Source organism: Meles meles, chromosome 3, assembly GCF_922984935.1.
Source record: "Meles meles chromosome 3, mMelMel3.1 paternal haplotype, whole genome shotgun sequence".
In the NCBI taxonomy this organism is placed as follows: domain Eukaryota; kingdom Metazoa; phylum Chordata; class Mammalia; order Carnivora; family Mustelidae; genus Meles; species Meles meles.
The window spans coordinates 50629175-50655285 of record NC_060068.1 but is presented as its reverse complement, the minus strand read 5'-3'; the positions used below and the strand labels follow the sequence as shown (position 1 = coordinate 50655285).

The following is a 26111-nucleotide window of genomic DNA, read 5'->3' as shown; positions in this document are numbered from 1 at the left end:
TACAAGTCTTAATGACAAAGAGAAAATCCTGAAAGCAGCTCGGGACAAGATGTCTGTACATACAATGGTAGAAATATTAGACTGATAGCAAACTTATCCACAGAGAGCTGGCAGGCCAGAAAGGACTGGCATGATATATTCAGAGCACAAAAAAAGAAAAATATGCAGCCAAGAATACTATATCCGGCTAGGTTGTCATTGAAAATAGGAGGGATAAAAAGCTTCCAGGGCAAATTAAAAGAATTTGCAAACCACAAACCAGTCCTACAGGAAATATTCAAAGGGGTCCTCTAAGCAGAGAGAGAGTCTGAAAGTAGTGGACCAGAAAGTAACAGAGAGACAATATACAGTAACAGCCACCTTACAGGCAATATAATGGCACTAAATTCATATCTTTCAATAGTTACCCTGAATGTAAATGGGCTAAATGCCCCAATCAAAAGACACTGGGTATCAGAATGGATAAAAAAACAAAACCCATCAATATGCTGTCTACAAGAAACTCGTTTTAGACCCAAAGACACCTCCAGATTTAAAGTGATGGGGTGGAAAACAGTTTACCATGCTAATTGATATCAAAAGAAAGGTGGGATGGCAATCTTTATATCAGACAAATTAGATTTTAAACCAAAGACTATAATAAGAGATGAGGAAGGACACTTATCATACTTAAAGGGTCCGTGCAACAAGAAGATCTAAAAATTTTAAATATCTATGACCCTAACATGAGAGCAGCCAATTATATAAACCAGTTAATAACAAAATCAAAGAAACACATTGACAATAATACAATAACAATAGGGGACTTTAACAGCAACCCCCCCCCCCCAAAATAGACAGGTCATTGAAGCAAAAGACCAGCAAGGAAATAAAGGCTTTAAATGACACACTGGACGAGATGGACATAACAGATATATTCAGAACATTCCATCCCAAAGCAACAGAATACACAATCTTCTCTAGTGCACATGGAACATTCTCCAGAATAGATTGTATTCTGGGTCACAAATCAGGTCTCAACCAGTACCAAAAGATTGGGATCATTCCCTGCATATTTTCAGACCTCAATGCTCTGAAACTAGAACTCAATCACAAGAGGAAACTTGGAAAGATCTCAAATACATGGAGGCTAAAGAGCATCCTACTGAAGAATGAACTGGTCAACCAGGAAATTAAAGAAGAATTTAAAAATTCATGAAAATGAAGACAAAAGTGTTCAAAATCTTTGGGAAACCACAAAGGCGGTCCTCAGAGGAAAGTATATAGTAATACAAGACTTTCTCAAGAAACAAGAAAGGTCTCAAGTACACAATTTAACCCTAAACCAAAAGGAGCTGGAGAAAGGACAGCAAAGAAAACCTAAACCCAGCAGGAGAAGAGAAATCATAAAGATCAGAGCAGAAATCAATGAAACAGAAACCAAAAAACACTAGAACAGATCAACGAAACTAGGAGCTGGTTCTTTGAAAGAATTAATAAGATTGATAAACCTCTGGCCAGACTTATCAAAAAGAAGAGAGAAAGGACCCAAATTAATAAAATCATGAATGAAAAAGGAGAGATCACAACCAACACCGAAGAAATACAAACAATTATAAGAACATATGTACAACCATATGCCTGCAAATTTGACAATCTGGAAGAAATGGATGCATCCCTAGAGATGTATAAACTACCAAAACTGAACCAGGAAGAAATAGAAAACCTGAACAGTCCCATAACCAGTAAGGAGACTGAAGCAGTCATCAAAAATCTCCCAACAAACAAGAGCCCAGGGCCAGATGGCTTCCCGGGAATTCTACCAAACATTTAAAGAAGAATTAATAACTATTCTCCTGAAACTGTTTCAAAAAATGGAAATGGAAAGAAAATTTCCAAACTCATTTTATGAGGACAGCATTACCTGGATCCCAAAACCTTGATCTCTTGATCACAAACAAGGATCCCTTCAAAAAAGAGATTTATAGACCAATATCTCTGATGAACACAGATGCAAAAATTCTCACTAAAATACTAGTCAATAGGATCCAACAATACATCAAAAGGATTATTCACCATGACCAAGTGGGATTTATTCCTGGGCTGCAAGGTTGGTACAACATCTGCAAATCAATCAACGTGATACAACCCATTAAGAAAAGAAACAATAAGAACTATAGGATATTTGCAAGTGCTGAAAAAGCATTTGACAAAGTACAGCATCCTTTCTTGATCAAAACTCTTCAGTGTAAGGATAGAGGGTACATGCCTCAATATCATCAATGCCATCTATGAAAAACCCACAGTGAATATCATTCTTAATGGGGAAAAACTGAGAGCTTTCCCCTAAGCTCTGGAACACAGCAGGGCTGTCCACTATCACTACTGCTATTCAACATAGTACTAGAAGTCTTAGCCTTGGCAATCAGACAACAAAAAGAAATAGAAGGCATCCGAATAAGCAAAGAAGAAGTCAAACTCTCACTCTTTGCAGATGATATGATACTATATGTGGAAAACCCAAAGACTCCACTCCAAAACTGCTAGAACTCATACAGGAATTCAGTAGTGTCATGATATAAAATCAATGCTCAGAAATCAGTGGCATTTCTATACACAAACAGCAAGAAAAAAGAAAGAGAAATTAAAGAGTCAATCCCATTTATAATCGCACCCAAAACCATTAGATACTGAAGAATAAACTTAACCAAAGAGGCAAAGAATGTGTACTCAGAAAACTATAAAGTACTCATGACAGAAATTGAGGAAGACACAAAGAAATGGAAAAATGTTCCATGGTCCTGGATTGGAAGAACAAATATTGTGAAAATATGCTACCTAAAGCAGTCTACACACTTAACACAATCCCTATCAAAATACCATCAACTTTTTTTCAAAGAAATGAGACAAATAATCTTAAAATTTTTGTGAACCAGAAAAGACCCCATGTAGCCAAAGGAATGTTGAAAAAGAAAACCAAAGTTGGTGGCATCACAATCCCAGACTTTAAGCTCTATTACAAAGCTGTCATCATCAACACAGTACGGTACTGGCATGAAAATGGGCATATAGACCAAAGGAACAAAATAGAGAGCCCAGAAATAGATCCTCAACTCTATGGTCAACTAATGTTTGAAAAAGCAGAAAAGAATGTCCAATGGAAAAAAGACAGTCTCTTCAACAAATGGTGTTGGGAAAATTGGACAGCCACATGCAGGAAATGAAACTAGAGCATTTCTTTATACCACACACAAAAATAGACTCAAAATGGATGAAAGACCTCAATGTGAGACAGGAAGCCATCCAAATCCTTGAGGAGAACACAGGAAGCAACCTCTTCGACCTCAGCTGCAGCAACTTCTTCCTAGAAACATCACCAAAGGCAAAGGAAGCAAGGGCAGAGATGAACTATTGGAACTTTGTCATTACCAAAAGCTTTTACACAGCAAAGGAAACAGTCAACAAAACCAAAAGACAACTGACAGAATGGGAGAAGATATTTGCAAATGACATATCAGATAAAGGGCTAGTATCCAAAAGCTATAAAAAACTGATCAAACTCAACACCCAAAGAACAAATAATCCAACCAAGAAATGGGCAGAGGACATGAAAAGACACTTCTGCAAAGAAGACATCCAGATGGCCAATAGACACATGAAAAAGTGGTCAACATCACTTGGCATCAGGGAAATACAAATCAAAACCACAGTGAGATATCACCTCACACCAGTCAGAATGGCTAAAATTAACAAGTCAGCAAACGACAAATGTTGACAAGGATGTGGAGAAAGGGGAAACTTTCCTTTTGTGGGAATGCAAGCTGGTGCATCCACTCTCGAAAACAGTATGGATGTTCTCAAAAAGTTAAAAATAGAGCTACCATATGACCCAGCAATCCCACTACTGGGTATTTACCCCGAAAATAGAAATGTGGGGCACCTGGGTGGCTCAGTGGGTTAAGCCTCTGCCTTCACCTCAGGTTATGATCTCAGGTTCCTGGGATCAAGTCCCACATCGGGCTCTCTCCTAGGCAGGGAGCCTGCTTCCTCCTCTCTCTCTCTCTGCTTGCCTCTCTGCCTACTTGTGATCTCTGTCAAATAAATAAAATCTTTTTTTTTTATTTGTTTATTTTCAGCGTAACAGTGTTCATTGTTTTTGCACCACACCCAGTGCTCCGTGCAGCACGTGCCCTCCCTATTACCCACCACCTGGTTCCTCAACCTCCCAACCCCCCTGCCCTTTCAAAACCCTCTGGTTGTTTTTCAGAGTCCATAGTCTCTCATGGTTCATCTCCCCTTCCAGTTTCCCTCAACTCCCTCTCCTCTCCATCTCCCCATGTCCACCGTATTCTTTGTTATGCTCCACAAATAAGTGAGACCAGTCTTCCAGTCCCGTCCATGTTGCTACAAAAGTTGGGTATTCATCCTTTCTGATGGAGGCATAATACTCCATTGTGTATATGGACCACATCTTCCTTATCCATTCATCCGTTGAAGGGCATCTTGGTTCTTTCCACAGTTTGGCTACCGTGGCCATTGCTGCAATAAACATTGGGTACAGATGGCTCTTCTTTTCACTACATCTGTATCTTTGGGGTAAATACCCAGCAGTGCAATTGCAGGGTCATAGGGAAGCTCTATTCTTAATTTCTTCAGGAATCTCCACACTGTTCTCCAAAGTGGCTGCACCAACTTGCATTCCCACCAACAGTGTAAGAGGGTTCCCCCTTCTCCACATCCTCTCCAACACACGTTGTTTCCTGTCTTGCTAATTTTGGCCATTCTAACTGGTGTCAGGTGGTATCTCAATGTAGTTTTAATTTGAATCTCCCTGATGGCTAGTGATGATGAACATTTTTTCATGTGTCTGATAGCCATTTGTATGTCTTCATTGGAGAAGTGTCTGTTCAAGTCTTCTGCCCATTTTTTGATATGATTATCTGTTTTGTGTGTGTTGAGTTTGAAGAGTTCTTTATAGATTCTGGATATCAATCTTTTGTCTGTACTGTCATTTGCAAATATCTTCTCCCATTCCGTGGGTTGCCTCTTTGTTTTGTTGACTGTTTCCTTTGCTGTGCAGAAGCTTTTGATCTTGATGAAGTCCCAAAAGTTCATTTTCGCTTTTGTTTCCTTTGCCTTTGGAGACCTATCTTGAAAGAAGTTGCTGTGGCAACTTCTTTCAAGATAAATCTTTAAAAAAAAATAGAAATGTAGTGATCCAAAGGGGCTCGTGCACTTGAATGTTTTTAGTAGCAATGTCCACAATAGCCATACTATGGAAAGAACCTAGATATCCCTCAACAGATGAATGCATAAAGAAGAGGTGGTAAATATATATATAATGGAATACTATGCAGCCATCAGAAAACAGAATCATGCCATTTAAAGCTGCATGGACGGAACTAGAGGGTATTATGCTGAGCAAAATAAGTCAATTAGAGAAAGATATCACATGATTTCTCTGATAAGAGGAACTTGAAAGGCAGGGCAGGAGGCTGTGGCGGGGTATAGAAGGAAAAACAAACAAAATGGGATTGGGAGGGAGATAAACCATAAGAGACTCAATCTCACACAATACCCTGTGCGTTGCTGGGACATGGGGGGTAGAGATAGGGTGGCTGGGTTATGGATATTGGGGAGGGTAGATGCTATGGTGAGTGCTGTGAGAGTGTAAGCCTGATGATTCACAGACCTGTACCCTGGGGCAAATAATACATTATATGTTAATTTTTTTAATAAAGAAACTTAGCAATCAGTTGAATTTCATCTCTCTATACATAATCTAAACTTTCATTGAAACCAACAGAAATCTAAACTTTCTTTGAACAAAATTTGTGTTAAGGAGAAACAGAAAAGGACTTTGTATTTAGCTCACATTGGGGATGTTCTATGATTTATATTTAAATTAAATTTAATATGTTCTAATCTTTAAAAAAAAAAAGACCTAATAAAAATTTCCACAATGCTTAAGCAGTTTTTAGTCAGAACTGTGCTATTTTCTGAAATTTCCTATTTATGTTCAATAATGTCCATGACTGATTTTTAATTAAACCTTCTTTTAAAATGGCTAGAGGCATATTTTCTCTGGCTAGAATTGGTAATGATAAATGAAGATGTAAGTATCAAAATCTCATGTTACATTTTTTAAAAATGTTCACAATATGTTCATGTTAGGAATTCTTTTTTAAATAAACTGGAGGCTTCCTCCTTGCATTAAATTTTTTACATTTTTTATTCAATATTACCATCTTCGGGCAGTTTATTACCAGTCACTCAGGATTCATTTTCTATGCCTATTTATTGTGTGGTAGAAAATTAAGGAATAGAAAATGTTTCCCTGCAGGGGCACCTGGGTGGCTCAGTGGATTAAGCCGCTGCCTTTGGCTCAGGTCATGATCCCAGGGTCCTGGGATGGAGCCCCGCATCGGGCTCTCTGCTCAGTGGAGAGCCTGCTTCCCCCTCTCTCTGCCTCCCTCTCTGCCTAGTTGTGATCTCTGTCTGTCAAATAAATAAATAAAATCTTTAAAAAAAAAAGAAAAGAAAATGTTTCCCTGCATATGAACATCCAACTTAAACTCTTAAGGCTGTCCAGATCAGGTTTGACTCAATCAAATTACTATTTAAAGATGGACAATTGCATTTAGACAAAATTATAGTGGGAAAAATTTAGAACAATCTCATAATAAAAACTGAAAAACATAAAGGGTTAAAGCAATGAAGAAAATAACCAGAGGCACGTAAGTAAATGGGGATTACTGTGGAAGCTCTGGAGGATGGGAAAGAGTAAAATGCAAAACTATGTATGTTTATAATATACAGTATAAGCAAACAATTATGTCTATACTAATCCCAGTTGTTGCATATCTTGATTATTAACTAGACTGAAATCACAGAAACAGCATTCAATTTGAAATAAAAAATTAAACTGTGTCTAGGACATTTTTGTAGCTGTGGTGACTTAGAGGAAATTAGTTAATGTCTCAAAGTCTGCAGGTTCATCTGTTAAAAGGTAATTACAGTACCTACATTTTTCTAGCCATTTCTTCTTGTTTACTGTTTGTGTCCAGTACAAATCAATTCCACAGCCTGAGAAGTTACTATGAACAAAGGCATAAATACACAAACACAATATATAATCCAAAATAGATATACAACGTTCACGTATGAAACAAAATGTAAGTTCAATCACATACTCAGTAGCTTGAGATCTGTTTAATATGGTTGTTCCAGGGTGTATTTCTAAAGATTAAAAAAAAAAAATGACCTCAGTTATCAAGACTACTGTGACGATATTAGATACTAGAATATGTAGTCATCAATGTGTGACCATGTGAATAAAAGACTTTAAGGAGTATCTATTTTTAAAAAGGTTTCTCTGCCTCAAGGCAGCTGTGAAAGATTTACTTTCCTGAATTCAGCACACTTCAGGCTTAGGACCAGGTTTTAACTATCTAAAAATATTGACAGATAGCAGAAAGCTTTCCAAATGAGACCATTCTGATTCATAGAGTCTCTTCAAAAAGTATTTACAGAAAGAGTACAAAAATTCTGAATTTAAGTTTCCACTCTTCACTTCCCATATTTGGTTTACAGTTTGATTCATGTATTTGTCTTTTTAATTTCAAGATGTGTCAATTTTACCTTCAAAACAGATCATTTTTTCAATTGTAAAAAGTATTCAACATACGCAGAAATAAAAAGTATTTTGAAATTAGTTGAGGTCGATGCACGTTTTGTAATCATTTTAGCTAAATGAATCACACTTTTATTGAGTAGGAATAGGTGGTAAATATATAAGCAAAATTTATTCATCATGCTTGGATTTGGGGTAAACAGTCCATCACTACCCTGGTACATGTCAGTTACTATATAAAAAGTCAAACGTGATGTAAAATCCAAAACCTCAAAAGAAAGAGTTCACTTCTCAATAAACAGTGATATCTAGAGCACACTGGCCTTAAATTAATACAGCTGAAACATTAAGGAATTACAGTAACACCTGGAAGTACCTTTTAATGTACCTATAAATAGAATCTTAGAAGCTTTTTGTATTACCTATTTTACAGCATTAATGAACCAAGTGGAAACAAAATCTCTTTTCGATATTTTTTTCATCCTTTGTTTCTAGATGAGACAAAATCTATTCTCATCTTTAGGTACGGTTTTATGTGTCTTGTACTTCTTAAACCATGAAAGAATATCACCTCATCACTAATTTTGGATGTTGTTTCCCTTCATCTTGTAGTTGAAATGCCAGCAGATTTAATATTGGGATTCATTTTCTAGACAAACCCTTCACATGCTCTCCAAACCATTCAATTTTAGGATCCTCAACATTTTCTGTGTCAATAAAATAAGGTATAGAATTTAAAAAATTCAAAGAAAACCTGTTTGTTCCTTGTCACTATGGATGTCTATACACCATCTGGATTGGATTTAGAAAACGGGGAGGTATAGGTGACCCTCCCCCCTTATCTGTGGCGATGTGTTCCAAGACCCTCAGTGAATGCCTGAAATCATAATACTACTGAACCCTATATATGCTTTTCACTATATATACAGACCTATGATGGGGTTTAATTTATAAATTAGGCACCTTAAGAGATTAACAACTGTAATAACAGAACAATTGTAACAATATTCTGTAATACAAGGTTAGTGAATGGGTCTCTCTTTATCTCTCAACATTTCTTATTGCCCCATACTCACCCTTCCTCTTGTGGTCATGCAAGATGTTAACATGCCTATGTGATAAGATGGGAGGTGAATGGCGCAGGCGCTGTGAAGTAGCATTAAGCTATTATTGACCTTCTGATGACTGGTCATGAGCTTCATCTGCTTCTGGACCATGGGTGACCACGGTAACTAAAAGCTCTGAAAGCTAAACTGCTGATAAGGAAGGACTACTGGAGATGTTTCTTGGCTGCAGTCTCGTAAGAGCAGAGATACAGAACAGAGACGAGACTAGCTGTTCAATGCAGAGCATTACCACTTGTGTGGGTGGTGGATTTAGCTAGATTAGAGGCAGCTGAGGTATTCTGGGAGGAGTTACAGGAAAGCATTACGACAGTTGCTTGATTTGAATAAATCTGCTTGGGTAGGAGCACTCCAGAATCAGCAGCCCCCATCTGATTCTGGCCACCAAAGCTCTGCCCTGGTTCCCCTCCCACTTGCATACCTCCTCAGAGACCAGATGCATGGAAAACCTCCAGCCATGGTGGTCTGGGTGCAGGCAGGGTGGTTTACCAATACAATTTATTCTGCTTACCTTCCCTGGCTCAAATTTTTTAATAAGAAAAGATACTTCAAAATCAATAATAATATGTAATATTGTGCAAATATTTTACTATGAGCTCTTGCATTATAGGAGTGATGGATGAGGGGCACCTGGGTGGCTCAATCAGTTAAATGCCTGCCTTCAAAGAAGGCATAACCTTCAGGTCATAACCTCAGGGTCTCAGATTCAAGCCCCTGCTCCCTGCTCAGCGGAGAGTCTGCTTCTTCCTCTCCCTCTGCTCTCCTTCCACCCCCACCCCCTTTCCCTGATATTGCTGGCTCTCTTGCATGCTCTTTCGCTCGCTCAAATAAATAAATAAAATCTTTTTTTAAAAAAGAGCAATGGAACAATAAATGTGTAAGTAAATGAATGAACCAAAAAAAAAATTGGGGTAAATTTCTGGTAAAAAAACACATTGTTTTCAGACATAACATTACCCTGCATTACAGAATATTGATGCTGTCTTTTATCATGACTCATTTGGCTACCCCTTGTTTTATTACTTCCCAGACCAGAAAAGTTGTAGATCCAGATGCCAATTCTTTCAAAGCAAAATGAAGGCCTTTCTACATCTCTCGTCATGGTTTACTCATTGAAATCCCAGGTAAATTTCTCTCTCCCATTGATGTTCAAGGCATTCGACTAATGGAAGTATAGTATCAAATATCAACCAAATGCATATTTAACTTATCTAGAAAATATTTTGTTTTATTGCTTTCCTGGAGGAAGAACCAGCAAATAGTATGGGCTTTGCGATTAGATCTGATATCAGTTCTGGCATTTCCATTTATTAGTTGAGGGTGAGAACTTTGGAAAATGTTACCTCTCTAGGCCTATGTTTTGTCTTTGGTTTAGTTCTGTCTTGTTTTTCATTTGTGATATGGAGATAATAATAACCACTCTGAGTTTTGTGAGGGTTGACTTAGCATACAGCGAGAAGTTCAACAAGTATCCAGGAATTCCCTGAGACAGAATACTAATGCTCCAGACTTTGCAGATCACCCCATAGAAGACTTGCCAGACTGAAAACAATTATGTTATATTGTCACTTTTACATTAGCAAATTTGTGAAATAGAATCATTTCTTTTTTAGAGTCTTCCTTCACTTAAAGCCATTATTCTAATGTTATAATTCAGAGACTTAAATGCCAACTACATATAAATATATATCTTTACTTCATGGGAGTAGACAACACAAAATATTAATGACTATTCCTTACAACAGATTCCAAAATCATTAATTCACTACTACTCGTCCTACCAATAAACATTACTTCAAACTCCATTTATAAACATTATTTATACATTATTTCCATTTTTTAAAAGATTTTATTTATTTATTTGACAGAGAGAGATCACCAGTAGGCAGAGAGGCAGGCAGGGAGAGAGAGGAGGAAGCAGGCTTCCTGCTGAGCAGAGAGCCCGATGTGGGGCTTGATCCCAGGACCCTGAGAGCATGACCTGAGCTGAAGGCAGAGGCTCAACCCACTGACCCACCCAGGTGCCCCCATTATTTACATTTTTATCATATGTCCCTACTTTCTAGCAATGCCCTGGTAGGCTTTAAAATTTGAAATTTTCCTTACTGCATTATTGAAACAACATTTTTTACTAAGAAATGAATAGCTATTCCTGAACATTTATGCTAATTTTACACATTTAGTATTAAAGTTGGGAAGGTGGTGTTAAAAAATATTTCTCTCACACACATGATATAGCCATGTGTAAGGGCAGATACACACCCTTTTGTCTTTGTATTGGGCACAATGGTGGTAAAAAACCAGCATTTATGTAAGTTAGCAAGCAGATGCATAAATCAGTACAAAGGAAATTCTCTAAGGAATCACGACATAGTAGCAATGCTAAATAAATCGAGTCTCTCCAGAGTTTTAAATTTTCTGTCAATAATTAAGGAAATGTAGCAAACACGTCAACATGTAAGCTAACTCACACTCTGCTTGATATGAGAGAATGAAAAAGAAAGAAATAGGATGGTAGCTATTGCAGCAGAGTTTATAGCAAATTCTGTTTCTTTCATCTCCCTCTGTTGTTTCTCCACATCTCCTTAAGTAATCCTAGAGCTAGGTATATTTAACTTGTTTTCAGGGGGAAAATGACAATTTTATTCTTTAAATTTCAAAATTTAAAGTGAGTCATATATAGTTCCAAAAGATTATTTCCTACAGGAGTTACAAAATCTCCAAAGAGAGGACAGCATGAGAAACTCCTGACTATTAAAATGTGGTCCTTAGTTCATCATTATCTGTCATTACCTGGGGGGGCATTTATAAATACAGAATTTCAAGCCCTAGTCCTATATATCTTAAAGTCTAAGAAGAAATAATATAATAGATTAAAAAAAGCACCAAGATGTGAATATCCATCTTTCCAGTTGTGTGATCTTGCACAAGTTATTCAACCTCTCTGAGCATGTTTTCTTATTCCTAAAATGGAGTGATAATAATACTCCCCTTTATAGTGTTATTATAAAGGTTAAACATGAAAAATTGAATACATTTTCTAGCACACTGTCTGATATACAAAAATTCTTCCATAAACGTTACTGCCTTATTTGTATTTAATTTTGGAGAGAGGACATGGCAGACTGGAAATAGAAGAGCCTTTAGGTTAAGCCACTCATAGATGCATCCACCACCCGCCACTTATTTAAATTGCGTTTAGACTCAGACACTCCCATCTTTGTGTGTGATGGAGGTGGTGGGAGAGTTATGGAGCACAGGTGAGTTAATATATGTAAACACTTAGCACAGTGCCTGGCTCACTATAAGTTCTACAAATAGTTTTGTTCTCTTAAAACAGCGTATCCTGTTACATTAGAATTCTACTGGTAAGTTTTCAAAGAGACTGTACTCTTCCAAAAAGACATCTCCTTTTCCACATTCAGAGGTTCATTTATGTCAAAAGAAGAGCCATATGTGGAGGAGAAGAGAGGGAGGTACTGAGAGAATAGAATCTAATCGTGTTGTTTATTCTATTTTGCCACTTTATAGAGTACATTAGGAGTATAAGAATATCATTAAGAATAAAAATAAATTTTAGTTTAAAGATCTCACCATGAAACATTGACCACAAAGTGCATTACCTGATGAGTCAAAGGTACACTGAATAAAGTCACATATTCATTTTAGCTTTACATACTTCTTTTTGATATTTTAGGTCATATACCAGATGGAAGAAAGCATTTATACTTGATGACTTTTCCTAGATGTGCCAACATATGCTGCTGAATTGCCTGTACAGAAGAGTCTTGCTCATTGCAAGTCTCCCTGGAAGTATTTCAAACAAAGCACATCAATTAACTTTTGTTTATTATGCCACTATGAGTATGTGACAGTTTTTGATTTCTTTCCCAAATTCTCAGGCAACAGTTGGGTTTATATTGAATTTGTCAGATGAATGTTCATGTTTAGGGATCTATTTAGAATTGTTTTTCGTTTCAAATACTCTATTAAATATTTCACCTCTCCTGTAACCTCCATTAAGCATCAAAGTTCATGAACAGATATAACAAGAGATATAACAAGATTTATAGATGATAGGATGCTATTCTGGATTTTAAAAACGTGCAAGACATGAGAGCATATAGTATAGTTAGTTAAAGATTTATCAGGGATGCAGATAAATTGAGGTATTAAGTACAAAATTTTATTCATTAAATTGAATAGTTTATCATATGAATTACACATTTACTTTTAAAGCACGAAAAGAGAAAATTTCTACTTAATTCCATAAAAATGGAGGTATAGTCAATCCTTCTGAAACAAATCCTTCCCACTATAATGTACAATAGTTTATCATTAAGGCTTTGTTTCACTCTGTGTAGGTAATACAATGATGACCTTACATGATGAAAGCTTCTGGCAACAAGGTGTTAGGAGGGAAAGAATAAACAAAGGTTGTCCTATAAACACAGACATCTGCATCAACTGAAATAAAAGTAGAATACATATTTTATTTTAGATGGAAACATCTGAGACACAAGCCTTCATAGGTTTAGAAATAAATAACCTTTGTAGTTTTATTACTGTATGTAAGTGTTGCCAAGTTAGTGTCAAAAAGAAAAAAAGAAAAGGAAACCTCGATATTACCAGGCACATGTTCTGTAAAATTAAACACACTTCACGATAAGTTATATATAGAAAGTGTTCAGACTATTCCAGACAAGAAAGCACAATTTTAATATAATCAAAATATTTGCTGTAACACATTACACTTATAGTCTAAATGTGCTCCTTCTTTTTGATATCATTTTGCTTTTGTCTTATTCAGATACCTGAAGTTTAGTTGTGTAACTTATTCTACAGTATCACTGATTAACTCCCTTAAAAAGGCATCCTTTAAAATCTGAAATCAATATGAATATTATTTTCCTCAGCGAAATTAAGCATGAAAGGGAATGAGTATCAGCTGTAGAATTTAGGAAAGAAGATCACATAGTAGTAACACAAGAACAGAGCACAGAGACCACAGAGAGAAAAACTGAGAACTGCATAGATGTTAATCACTTTGGTCACTTGACCACTTTGGTCATTTGGCCATTATTATTCCTGAAACCCACTATAGACATGTTAATACGCAATTTAACATTAGGAAAATATCATCTAATAATAAACTGAAAAAAATCTTTATGACCAAAGTCATAAAAATGATGCAAAGAACTCCATTTTAAGGGTGCAAAGAACCTCAGAATAAACAGAACAATTTATTAGAACCTAACTTTTTGTCATATGGATACCAACATAAAATTCTTAGCCAATAAAACTACCCTTCAGATTTTTTCTTTTAAAGATTTTGTTTATTTATTTGACAGACAGAGATCACAAGCAGGCAGAGAGGCAGGCAGAGAGAGAGAGAGAGAGGAGGAAGCAGGCTTCCCGCTAAGCAGAGAGCCCGATGCGGGGCTCCATCCCAGGACCCTGGAATCATGATCTGAGCCGAAGGCAGAGGCTTTAACCCACTGAGCCACCCAGGTGCCCCTCCCCTTCAGATTTAAATGGAATAAAAACCTCTTCAAGTAAATGAAAATTAACAAAATTAGACACCAGGAGATTCTTACTAAAAGAATATGGAAGGGTTTTCTTTGAGCAAAAGAAGAAGAATGCCATGCAGAAGGTCAGAGATTCAAGAAGGAAGGGTAAAGAAAGAAACATGCAAATATGTGGGTAAATTTAAAGAATATTGAGTGTAAAAAATAATATATTGATATCTGTAAACACATGCACACATAAACAACATCCATATACACACACAATTAAAATGTTCAACAAGAAGATCATGTAAGTAAGGAGAAATAAGTGGAGTTAACATATTTTTTTAAAGATTTTATTATTTGTCAGAGAGAGAGACAGCACAAGCTGGGGGAGCAGCAGGCAGAGGGAGAAGCAGACTTTCTGCTGAGCAAGGAGCCAGATGCAGGACTAGATCCCAGGACCCTGGGATCATGACCTGAGCCAAAGGCAGACACTTAACCAACTGAGCCACCCAGGTGCCCCAAAGTTAAAATATTTTAAAACAGTTTACAGCCTAGGAAAACATTAAATTTCTTTATATTAGACTTCAATAACACAAGGATTCACTTTGTAACATCATTGGTAACAAGTAAAATAAAAGGTGTAACCATAAGACAAATAAAGGAGGCGGAATGAAATGGTATAAAAAATCTTCCCAAAAAAGGCAAAAAATGAGATTTAAAAAAGGAAAGGACGTACAAATAGAATGGTAAATAACAATATGTAGAAATAAACACATATATTTTAATGATATTAAATGTAACTAGAATAAACATTGAAATTTAAAGACCATAATCTTTAGGTTAAAAAAAAAAAATACTGCTTCTCCAAAGAGCTAAACATAAAAGGATTCAGAGAGCTTGAAATAAAAAGATGGAAATATATATGCAAACACTAATCAAAAGACCCCTCATAAAAGAAAGCTACCATGATTACACTACAACCAAAAGGTACACTTATTATAAAGAAGAACATTTTAAAATGTGAGCATCATCACTGAGCTCGGTAGAATTGAACTAGAAATCAAAATCATAAATAACAGAAAAACCTCCATGTGTGGACATTAAGTCATGAACTTGAGTAAACTGTGGCTTAAAATAGAAATAATAGTAGAAATTAGAAACTTTTGATTTGAATGATAATTAAAATATTACTTATCACAACTTTCAGGATACATCTAAATTAATGTAGAGAAGGAAATTAATAGTATTAAAATCATATGTTAGAAAAATGCTGCAAGTCAGTGACAAGAAATACAATTAAGTAATTTTGGAAAAGGAGCAACACATTAAATGCAAGGAAACTAGTGGAAGGAAATAAAAATTTACTACCAGATATTAAAGAAAACATAAAATTAGAAATTAGAGAAAACACATAACATAGAATATCAGTATCAAGAGAGTCAAGGTTTTTTAAAACTTTTTAAAAGATGATTTATTTTAGAGAGTGCACACATGAATGGGGGGAGGGGCAGAGGGAGAGAGAGAATCTTAAACTCCATGCTGAGCACGGAGCTGGATTTGGGGCTCAATCTCACCACCCTGAAATCATGACCCAGGCCAAAGTCAAGAGTGAGATACTTGGGGTGCCTGGGTGGTTCAGTGGGTTAAAACCTCTGCCTTCGGCTCAGGTCATGTTCCCAGGGTCCTGGAATAGGGCCTGCATCGAGCTCTCTGTTCAGCACGGAGTCTGCTTCACCCCCTTCTCTCTTGGCCTGCCTCTCTGACTACTTGTGATCTCTGTCTGTCAAATAAATAAATCTTTAAAAAAAAAAAACATTATAAGAAAAAAAATTCATATGGATGCAAAATCTTGAGCAAAATATTATCAAAGTAAATATGACAATATTAAAAGTGATATTACATGATCATCAAGTGTTTTCATTCCAGGAATGCAATGATTGCTCAACATTAGAAAAAGCAAACAATGTAATTTACCACAGTATCCATGGGCAAGTTACTTCATCTTTCAAAAATTTAAATGTCCTTATTTAAAATTTCAATTTCCTCATCTATAAAATCAGGAGCATGAAAATACAAATAACATACGGTTTTTATGAGGATTAAATAATTAATGCATATAGTGCTTAGCATATATGTTCCCAGGATCCTGGGCTTGAGCCCCTACATTTGGCTCCCTGCTAGGCAGGGATTCTGCTTCTTCCTCTGCCTCTGTCCCCACCCCCATCACTGGCTATCTCTCTCTCTCTCTCTCTCTCTCTCTCTCACACACACACACACACACACACTCTCTCTCTCAAATAAATAAATACAATTTTAAAAATAAGTAAATAATTAAAAAAAAAACTCCACTTGTGTAACATTGGTATTGCCTTACTGTCCGAATCAAGTCATGTGGTCAAGCCAAGTCTTTGAGTATAGAAGGAGTCATGCCAAGGATGTGAATATAGGGAGTCTTAAATAAATTGAGGATAATTACTCTAATAATGTACCAAAAATTTCAAGACAATAATTCATTATTTTAAAAAGATATAATATGGCCCATTAATTTGTTTTTACCCAAAAACAAATTATGTTTTTGGGTAAAACATGATTTTACCCAAAACAAATTACCCACCTATTAAAATTCAGTAAGAAAAATTTTCTCCCACAATCCATAAGAGACTCTTAATCTCACAAAAAAACTGAGGGTTGCCAGGGGAAGGGGGGTAGGGAGAGGGTGGTGGTTCTAAAAATTTAGAAAAAAGAAAAATTTTCTCCCCAAACTGTTTTACTTAGCATTTCTATTTTTATTAAACCATCTCTAAGTTTCTAAGACATTAGCCAAAACATAACTTAACCCAAACATAACTTTCAAATGTAATGCCTACTACTGCTCAACCTAAACCTTTTACTCTAACTAGGCAGGTAAACCAATGGCTTTTTCTTACACAGGTTTTTTTTTTTTTAATTTTGTATTTATTTCTTATTTTTTTAATAAACATATACTGTATTTTTATCCCCAGTGGTACAGGTCTGTGAATCACCAGGTTTACACACTTCACAGCACTCACCATAGCACATACCCTCACCAATGTCCATAACCCCCCTCCTCCTCTCCCATCCCCCCCTCCCCCCAGCAACCCTCAGTTTGTTTTGTGAGATTCAGAGTCATTTATGGTTTGTCTCCCTCCCAATCCCATCTTGTTTCATTTATTCTTCTCCTATCCCCCTAACCTCCCATGTTGCATCTCCATGTCCTCATATCAGGGAGATCATATGATAGTTGTCTTTCTCTGATTGACTTATTTCACGAAGCATGATACCCTCTAGTTCCATCCACGTCATCGCAAATGGCAAGATTTCATTTCTTTTGATGGCTGCATAGTATTCCATTGTGTATATATACCACCTCTTCTTTATCCATTCATCTGTTGATGGACATCTCGGTTCCTTCCATAGTTTGGCTATTGTAGACATTGCTGCTATAAACATTCGGGTGCACGTGCCCCTTCGGATCACTACGTTTGTATCTTTAAGGTAAATACCCAGTAGTGCAATTGCTGGGTCATAGGGTAGTTCTATTTTCAACATTTTGAGGAACCTCCATGCTGTTTTCCAGAGTGGTTGCACCAGCTTGCATTCCCACCAACAGTGTAGCAGGGTTCCCCTTTCTTCACATCCTCGCCAGCATCTGTCGTTTCCTGACTTGTTAATCTTAGCCATTCTGACTGGTGTGAGGTGATATCTCATTGTGGTTTGATTTGTATTTTCCTGATGCCGAGTGATGTGGAGCACTTTTTCATGTGTCTGTTGGCCATCTGGATGTCTTCTTTGCAGAAATGTCTGTTCATGTCCTCTGCCCATTTCTTGATTGGATTGTTTGTTCTTTGGGTGTTGAGTTTGCTAAGTTCCTTATAGATTTTGGACACTAGCCCTTTATCTGATACGTCGTTTGCAAATATCTTCTCCAATTCTGTCAGTTGTCTTTTGGTTTTGTTAACTGTTTCCTTTGCTGTGCAAAAGCTTTTGATCTTGATGAAATCCCAAGAGTTCATTTTTGCCTTTGCTTCCCTTGCCTTTGGCGATGTTCCTAGGAAGATGTTGCTGCGGCTGAGGTTGAAGAGGTTGCTGCCTGTGTTCTCCTCAAGGATTTTGATGGATTCCTTTCTCACATTGAGGTCCTTCATCCATTTTGAGTCTATTTTCATGTGTGGTGTAAGAAAGTGGTCCAATTTCATTTTTCTGCATGTGGCTGTCCAATTTTCCCAGCACCATTTATTGAAGAGGCTGTCTTTTTTCCATTGGACATTCTTTCCTGCTTTGTCGAAGATTAGTTGACCATAGAGTTGAGGGTCTATTTCTGGGCTCTCTATTCTGTTCCATTGATCTATGTGACTTACACAGGTTCTTATTTCTGCTCAGCTCACATTTCCTTATCTAAGAGACACACTCCTTGACCATGCTCCCTTGAGTCATTTAGCATAACTCATCATTAAGTTTCCAGCTCAAGTACTACTTAAAGATGACAACAATGTATTCCTCATTAATATAAGGAAAAAGTTAGAGACCAAATATTTACCTGAACTCCCACTGTGTTCCATGAACTTTGATGGGACTAGCCATATAGATAATATTCCATCTTCTTTTTTTAAAAAAAGATTTTATTTGAATGCAAGAGAGAGCACATGCATGATGCATGGAAACGGCAGGTAGATGGGGGATGGAGGATGGAAGGAGAGGGACCACTGAGTAGGGAGCCTGACCACACAGGACTCCATCCCAGGACGCTGAGATCATGACCTGTGCTGAAGGCAGACACTTAACTGACTGAGCCACCCAGGGTCCCCTATAATATTCCATCTTCTGAATCTTCTGTCTTTTGAATGAGACACTAAAGATTACTGTGTAAAGGACATTTTGGGGATTTCTTTGTGTTTTCCATAGACTTCAGCATGGCAAAATAGATTAAGGACTCAATGTGCACATATTTGTTTCATATTTTCTACTGAATTTGATGAAAATTTTTATATAATTTCTTAGTGTATATACTTGTAGTATCTTAATCTTAAATAAAGGAATTTAAGCTAATTTAAGTAATATTTCAAAGTCATGAGCTAGGCATTCTATCATTTTTATCCATAAATCACATATTTTATTCCTTTAATAATCCAAATCTCTCTATCTCTATCTAACTTTTAGGTAATATAGATCTAGAGTGAATTGTATATTTTAGTTCATCTATCTAATGCAAATAAGTATTTCTTATATTAAATAAGTACTGTATCTAACTTAATATAACTGCCTTTAGACATTTCTAGTTTAGGGGCACCTGGATGGCTCAGTTGGTAAGCATCTGCCTTTGGCTCAAGTCACGATCCCAGAGTCCTGGGATCTAGCACCATGGCGGTCTCCCTGCTCAGCAAGGAGCCTGCTTCTCCCTCTCTCTCTGCCACTCCTCCCTCTCCTCTGCACACACGTTCTCTCTCTCTCTCATATAAATCAATAAAAAAATCTTAAAAAAAATAAATTTATAGTTTAGATTTTTCTCTGAGGAAAACTTGCCTTCCCACACATTACTATTTAAAATGAATGAGAGCATCCTTTAGAAGTCTTCTCACTAAGCATTAAAAAAAAAAAACTAGCACATCTTGTTACACTTTTGTTTATTCCTTTATTCTCAGAGCTGACTGCTTCAGTAATAGGTCTTTCCTTGGACCTAGCAACTAAAAAATATTTGCTATGTCTGATTAACTGACTTATGAATTTCAAATATAATTATCTATAGATATTTACTAAAATTTTGAAGAAAGATTATCCTATACCAAAGGATTGGCCCTGAAAACAGGCACATGAATAGGATTCTAATGAGAGAAGTGACAAATTTGAGTGGCCTTATTTATTTGTTGACAGTATACAATCCATTTGAGATGTGAAGTGGCATATAAAAAAAGATGCAAAACCAGAGAATAATATGAATAATTGAGAATTCATAAAAAATGAAAAAATAAAGAGAAAATAATAAGACTGAGTGAGATGAAGTCATATTGTCCTCTTATTTCTTTTTAGAAACTAGCCAAAATTTGACTCTCATTTTTTAAAAAGTTTATGGAGCAGCTTATATAAAATAATAATAAGGTTCAGAGAGCACATGAAACTAAATACTAACAAAGAGGATACTGGGTGATATAGTGGTCATCATTGTAATAGATACAAAAGTAATTATTGTTTTCTTTTTCTTTCTATGTTCTGTCCATAACTAAGAATAAAACTGAAGCATGGTTGCATAAAAGCAAGCCCATGCAATCTAAACCAATGTAGTTCAAGTGGACAGCTCTTGATTGTCTTCTCTATAAAAAAAAATTAGAAGTCTAGAGAAAAGGAATGCATGTTTTTAGATAGTCCTCCATAAAGATTTTTACTCCAAGTCAGATTTATTTTTGAAAAATAAGAGGCACCTGGGTGGCTAGGATGAGCAACTGCCTTCGGCTCAGGTCATGATCCTGGAGTCCTAGGATCTAGACCCACATCAGGCTCCCAGCTCCATGGGGAGTCTGCTTCTCCCTCTGACCTTCTCCCCTCTCATGCTCTCTCTCTCACTCTCTCTCTCTAAGTAAATTAAATCTAAAAAAAATTGTTTAAAAAAAGAGAAAAAAGAAAAACAAGGAGTTTAAGGTTCTGTTTCCTACTAAGAATCTGGAGTGTAGGTATTCTGTGTTGCAGTGATGCCCCCCCAACATGCTTTGACAACCCATTAGGCAGAGTTAATTCATTATTTGCTCTTCTTACTTGTTAACATGAATTCACATTCCTAATTATTATTAGAAAACAGGATATTAAAAGTTTTAGGATAATTGCACATGTGAAAGCAAGAAAAAAACAGAAACTTCAGTGACAGGAAAAAAGTGTGCTTTAGGGTAACAAACAAATTAACCTAGCTCAAAATAAGACATAGAAAAGAAAAATAAATGGTGGGAGTTTAAAAATATCACAGGATACCATATAGATAAAGCATTCTGGAAAATCACATTTGCATTTCATGAAGAATGGATAGCTAATGTCATAATGATTTTCTTTGAAAGTGAAGAAAAAAATATATATAGTCATTCAACTAGAACAAGAAAAACCAAGAACTTGTAAAATACATATTTAACTTTAAAGAAAAAGAGCAGTGTTAGTGAATTTGTGATGTGTATTAATGAATGCTGGAAGGAAAAACTTACAAGCAAGATAACTAAATAATTTACCATCCAAACTGAGACACTTTTGAGAGTGAATTAATTCACTACTAATAAGAAACTTGGAAAATTTAGGCATAGACCCAGGCTAACCTGGGCAAACTAGAATGTGTGGTTAGCATATTTAAAAGGTCTCTTGGGCACAAACCCAAAGCAAAATGGTTATTCTTCCCCAAAATCACCTCCTCTCTTCAAGCTTCTTAGTCAGAAGATTGCCAACCCTCTTATCTTTAACTAAACAGAGATCAGTATTAAATTTTAAAAACAGTGTTCTTAGCTGAGTCACTGATACTGAATATGGACATTCTCTTCTCCTTGTAGAGAAAGGACAAACACTTCCTGATAATATAAGTACCAATTTATTGCCTTGGCCTTTATCTTACCTGAGCTATATATATGCCATTATGGATTCGCCCATCTTTCTCATGATCCTTTGTTTTCTGTAATATTTGCCATATTTTGTTTCTAAATCCATCCTGCTCATCATCTCCCCGAAGTTCCCATAACATTTTCACCAGGTTATATATTAAGCCATAGTATCCAATCCACGTCACTTGATCACCTGTTGAAAAAGTATATTCTTTGGGAATACATTGTTTTGTTCATCTTAAAAAAACACAGTTTTGTGAAAAAGAAAAAACTTGATTTTGCTAATTTTTTTTTGTATTTTTTTTTTATTTTACCCTTTTTATTTATTTATTTTTTTTTCAGCGTAAATGATTTTGCTAATATTTTAAAGCCTGAAATTCTGAGCTTTGGAATTTGTTTTACTCTTCACAGCTCTTACTCCTTTAATTTTAAAAGATCATAGATTATTTAACAATTTCCAGCCATAAGAAAAGATCTGCACCTAACTAATATCATTCCTCATAAATTTAAAGTTGGACAGGTAAGCCAGAAACTATGAATTAAAAAAAAAAAAAAAAACCTTTGGGATTCAAGGAAAGAGGCATTTGTTCAAGGCAATAGGGACACTTAGACCACCATGGTGAATTTTTATAATGAGCTAAAGAACACGAGAAAAATCACTGCCTTTTATAAAAATGACCAAGCTCAATGAAACATGGCATTTGAACCAAGAGAAAGCCTTGAAAATAATGTGAAAAGCAGACATAATTGCTGATATAATTAAAGGCTGGAAGATTTTTTAAATAGTAGAGACATAAATCAACTAAAATAGAGGAAAGGGAACAATGGATCCAGAAGAGATTTTTTAAAGTCTAAGACACTCCTTCTAAGATGTATTACAATTAGTAATTTATATAAATTATCAAGGTCCACTTCTAAAATATACTTCTCCCATACAGAAAGGAGGAAGACGTCTCTCTTTACTCTTTATCTTAATTATTTCTTACTTCTTACCTAGGTGGTATATTGCTATGCAATACTATTCAGGAGAAGAGAATTTTTTTTTTAAGATTTTATTTATTTGGGGCACCTGGGTAGCTCAGTCGTTAAGTGGCTACCTTCAGCTCAGGTCATGATCCCAGGGTCCTCGGATCGAACCCAGCATTGGGCTCCCTGCTCGGCAGGAAGCCTACTTCTCCTTCCCCCACTCCACCTGTTTGTGTTCCCTCTCTCACTGTCTCTCTCTCTCTGTCAAATAAATTAATTAAATCTTTAAAAAAGATTTTATTTATTTGAGGGAGACAGAATGAGAGACCAAGTCAGGGAAAGGTGGTGAAAAGGAGAGAGAGAAACAGATTCCCCACTGAGCAGGGTACCTGATACAGGGCTCCATCCCAGGACCCTGGGATCATGACCTGAGCCAAAGGCAGTCACTTAACCAACTGAACCACGCAGGCACCCCCAGGAAAAGAGAATTCTAATTTAGGTAGTGGTGGGATAAATTTGGAGAATAAAATAATACAGCAAGTTTCAAAGGGTATATGAACTAAAGTTAGCCAAAGAGCAACATAAGAATAACAAGTATATGTGAAGCAGATAAAAAAAAAAAAAACAAAAGGAAGAGAAGATTCAGGAAGGGAAATAGAAGGGTTTCGGAATCAGTTAAATTCTGTATTGTACCGTCCCCTAAATCCTGATGATAGTCTGCATGACACTGGAAGTCATCAGTGCTCGTCTTGAGTAAGGACGTACCATATGAAGTAAGTACAATATGAAAAAGTCAAAATCCTTAATATTTCCTAATACAGATTTTTATAATCCACACTAGTAATAACAATAATTATTATTATAACTGGAAAGCTTGGGCATCCCTACTACTATGTGACTACTATGTGCTCTTATTCTAGTCCTCACTACAATCCTGCTATGAAGACCATATTATACTTAGCATAATAGCTAGAACATATGACCTTCAACATGGTTCAAAGTCCCCTAGCATTACACAGCTGATGAGTGACCTAGCCAGGTGAAGGTGAGTCATCTTATTCCATGCAGCATAGCCTTTCCAATTCAGATAAGTGCTTTTCCTTCCTTTTATTCCATTCATAAGAAAGGAAGAGACTAGAAGGTAGAAAGAGGCAGAAGTGAAAGTATGTGCACATCTTAGAAGTGGGAGGAGGATGGCAAATATCCGCTTCCAAACTTAAGCATCTTTCATCATTTGTATTGCAAATACAAGGCTACAGTTAAGCAGCCAATTCTTTTGAAAATGTAATTTTCCTCCACAAAAATTTTGCAGGTTAAAATTAGCGTGATGCAGTATTTGAAATTTTATGTATGAAGTGATGTAAGCAAGATGATAGAATAGGAAGTCCCCAGCCCTCATTCCCTCATAGAAACAACAATTTGGCAGTCATCCATAAACAAAAGTACCTTTTTCAGGATCTTAGATCCAGGTAAGAGGTTGTAAAACACCAGTGGAACCCAAGAGTGAGCAGGCAGTACCACACCCAAGGGGCGCACCTGTTGGCACATATGTGATGCCAGCCGTGGACCTACTGTGAACTCAGCTCCAGCCCTATTTATCCACAGTCTTATCCACTAAAGGACCCAGGAGGAACCATGTCTGTTGGTGCCCCCAGTAACAGGCCCACTGTCTGTGGGCCCTGAAACAGCTCTGTGATCTGACTGCAGCCTCACTCTCCTGTGGACCAGAGGTGCCTCTTCCCACCCAGGAACCCACCCATGGACCTGGTAGGAGTGTGCTCAGGGAAGTGACATCCACTTGCACCCCAGCTAACAGGCCTAATATCTGTAGATGCAGAGATGGTTTCATAACCAGGTTTCTGTCCTGCTCAACCATGTTCCTGGAGGTGGTCCCATCTGCTCTGGGACATGTGACAGAAATTGTGCCTACGCATTCCTTTGGCAACGGACCTACTGACTCCCAGTAGAGAGATAGCTGTAAGAAGAGAGAAGGCAGAGGATGATAGTGAGGATCTTAAACTGGCCTGAGGTAAAGAGTTCATATTAGAAATGGATAAGGGGTACCTGGCTGGCTCAGTTGGTGGAGCATGCAATTCTTGATCTTGGGGTTGTGAATTCAAGCCCCATGATGGGCATAGAGTTTACTTTAAAAAAAAAAAAAAAAACTTGTTGGGGCTCTTGGATGGACCAGTGGTAGAGTATGAAACTCTTGTCTCAGGGTTGTGAATTAGAGCCCCAAGTTGGGCATATAACCTACTTTTTAAAAAATGGATAAGGTAAATAAATAACTAAAGATAAATGGGGTCAGATTAAGTGGTAGATATTTGAGCAAAAGAGTAGTGTCCTACATGTTCAATGAAATGTTATGTCTATCCAAACAACAAACTGGGAAACCAATGCGGGAATTTTATGAGGTAAACTAGGTCTTTACTGTGATGAGCAGTAGAAGCTTGGAGAGTAAAGGCCAAACAAGATATTGTGGGGAAGGGGCGCCTGGGTGGCTCAGTGGGTTAAAGCCTCTGCCTTCGGCTCAGGTCATGATCCCAGAGTCCTGGGATCGAGCCCCGCATCAGGCTCTCTGCTCCGCATGGAGCCTGCTTCCTCCTCTCTCTCTGCCTGCCTCTCTGCCTAGTTGTGATTTCTCTCTGTCAAATAAATAAAATATTAAAAAAAAAAAGATATTGTGGGGAAGATCTAATAATACTATTTAGCTATGGAGGAGGAAAGCATGAAGTGGAAAGGAATAGTACATTTTTTTAAGCTAAGGAACTTGAAACAATAATGAAATCACTTGCAGAAAAGACATTATTGTAGAGGAATCAATTAGGGGAGAAAGGAAATAAAATAATACTTGGAAAATGTGGCATGGTTGGGGGTAGGAGTATCTAATTTTCAGAGGCCTATAATTTGTTATAAAACTATAGCTAAAATTTAAGTAAACTGCAGAATGAGATTATGGATGTGTGACTCTATCAGAAAAATTAGGCTTATAAAAGAAATGAAATCTTGCCATTTGTGATGACATGGATGGAACTAGAGGGTATTATGCTGAGCAAAATAAGTCAATCAGATAAAGACAATTATCATATGATCTCCCTGATATGAGAAAGTTGAGAGGCAAAGTGGGGGGTTTGGGGATAGGGAAGGAAAAAAAACAAGATGGGATTGGGAGGGAGACAAACCATAAGAGACTCTTAATCTCGTAAAACAAACTGAGGGTTGCCGGGGGTAGGAGGTAGGGAGAGGGTGGTTGGGTTATGGACATTGGGGAAGGTATGTACTATGGTGAGTGCTGTGAAGTGTGTGAACCTGG

At 36.8% G+C, this 26111-nt stretch overlaps 1 protein-coding gene across 1 annotated transcript in view; it reads right to left on the bottom strand.

Annotated features, from left to right (window-relative positions):
* The window catches only part of TMEM232 (transmembrane protein 232), a 278358-nt gene that overhangs the window by 145219 nt on the left and 107028 nt on the right, over positions 1–26111 (bottom strand). Inside the window, exon 11 of the mRNA XM_046001143.1 lies at positions 21847–22025. Coding sequence (XP_045857099.1) covers positions 21847–22025 — 179 coding nt within the window. The remainder of the gene's footprint in view (positions 1–21846; positions 22026–26111) is intronic.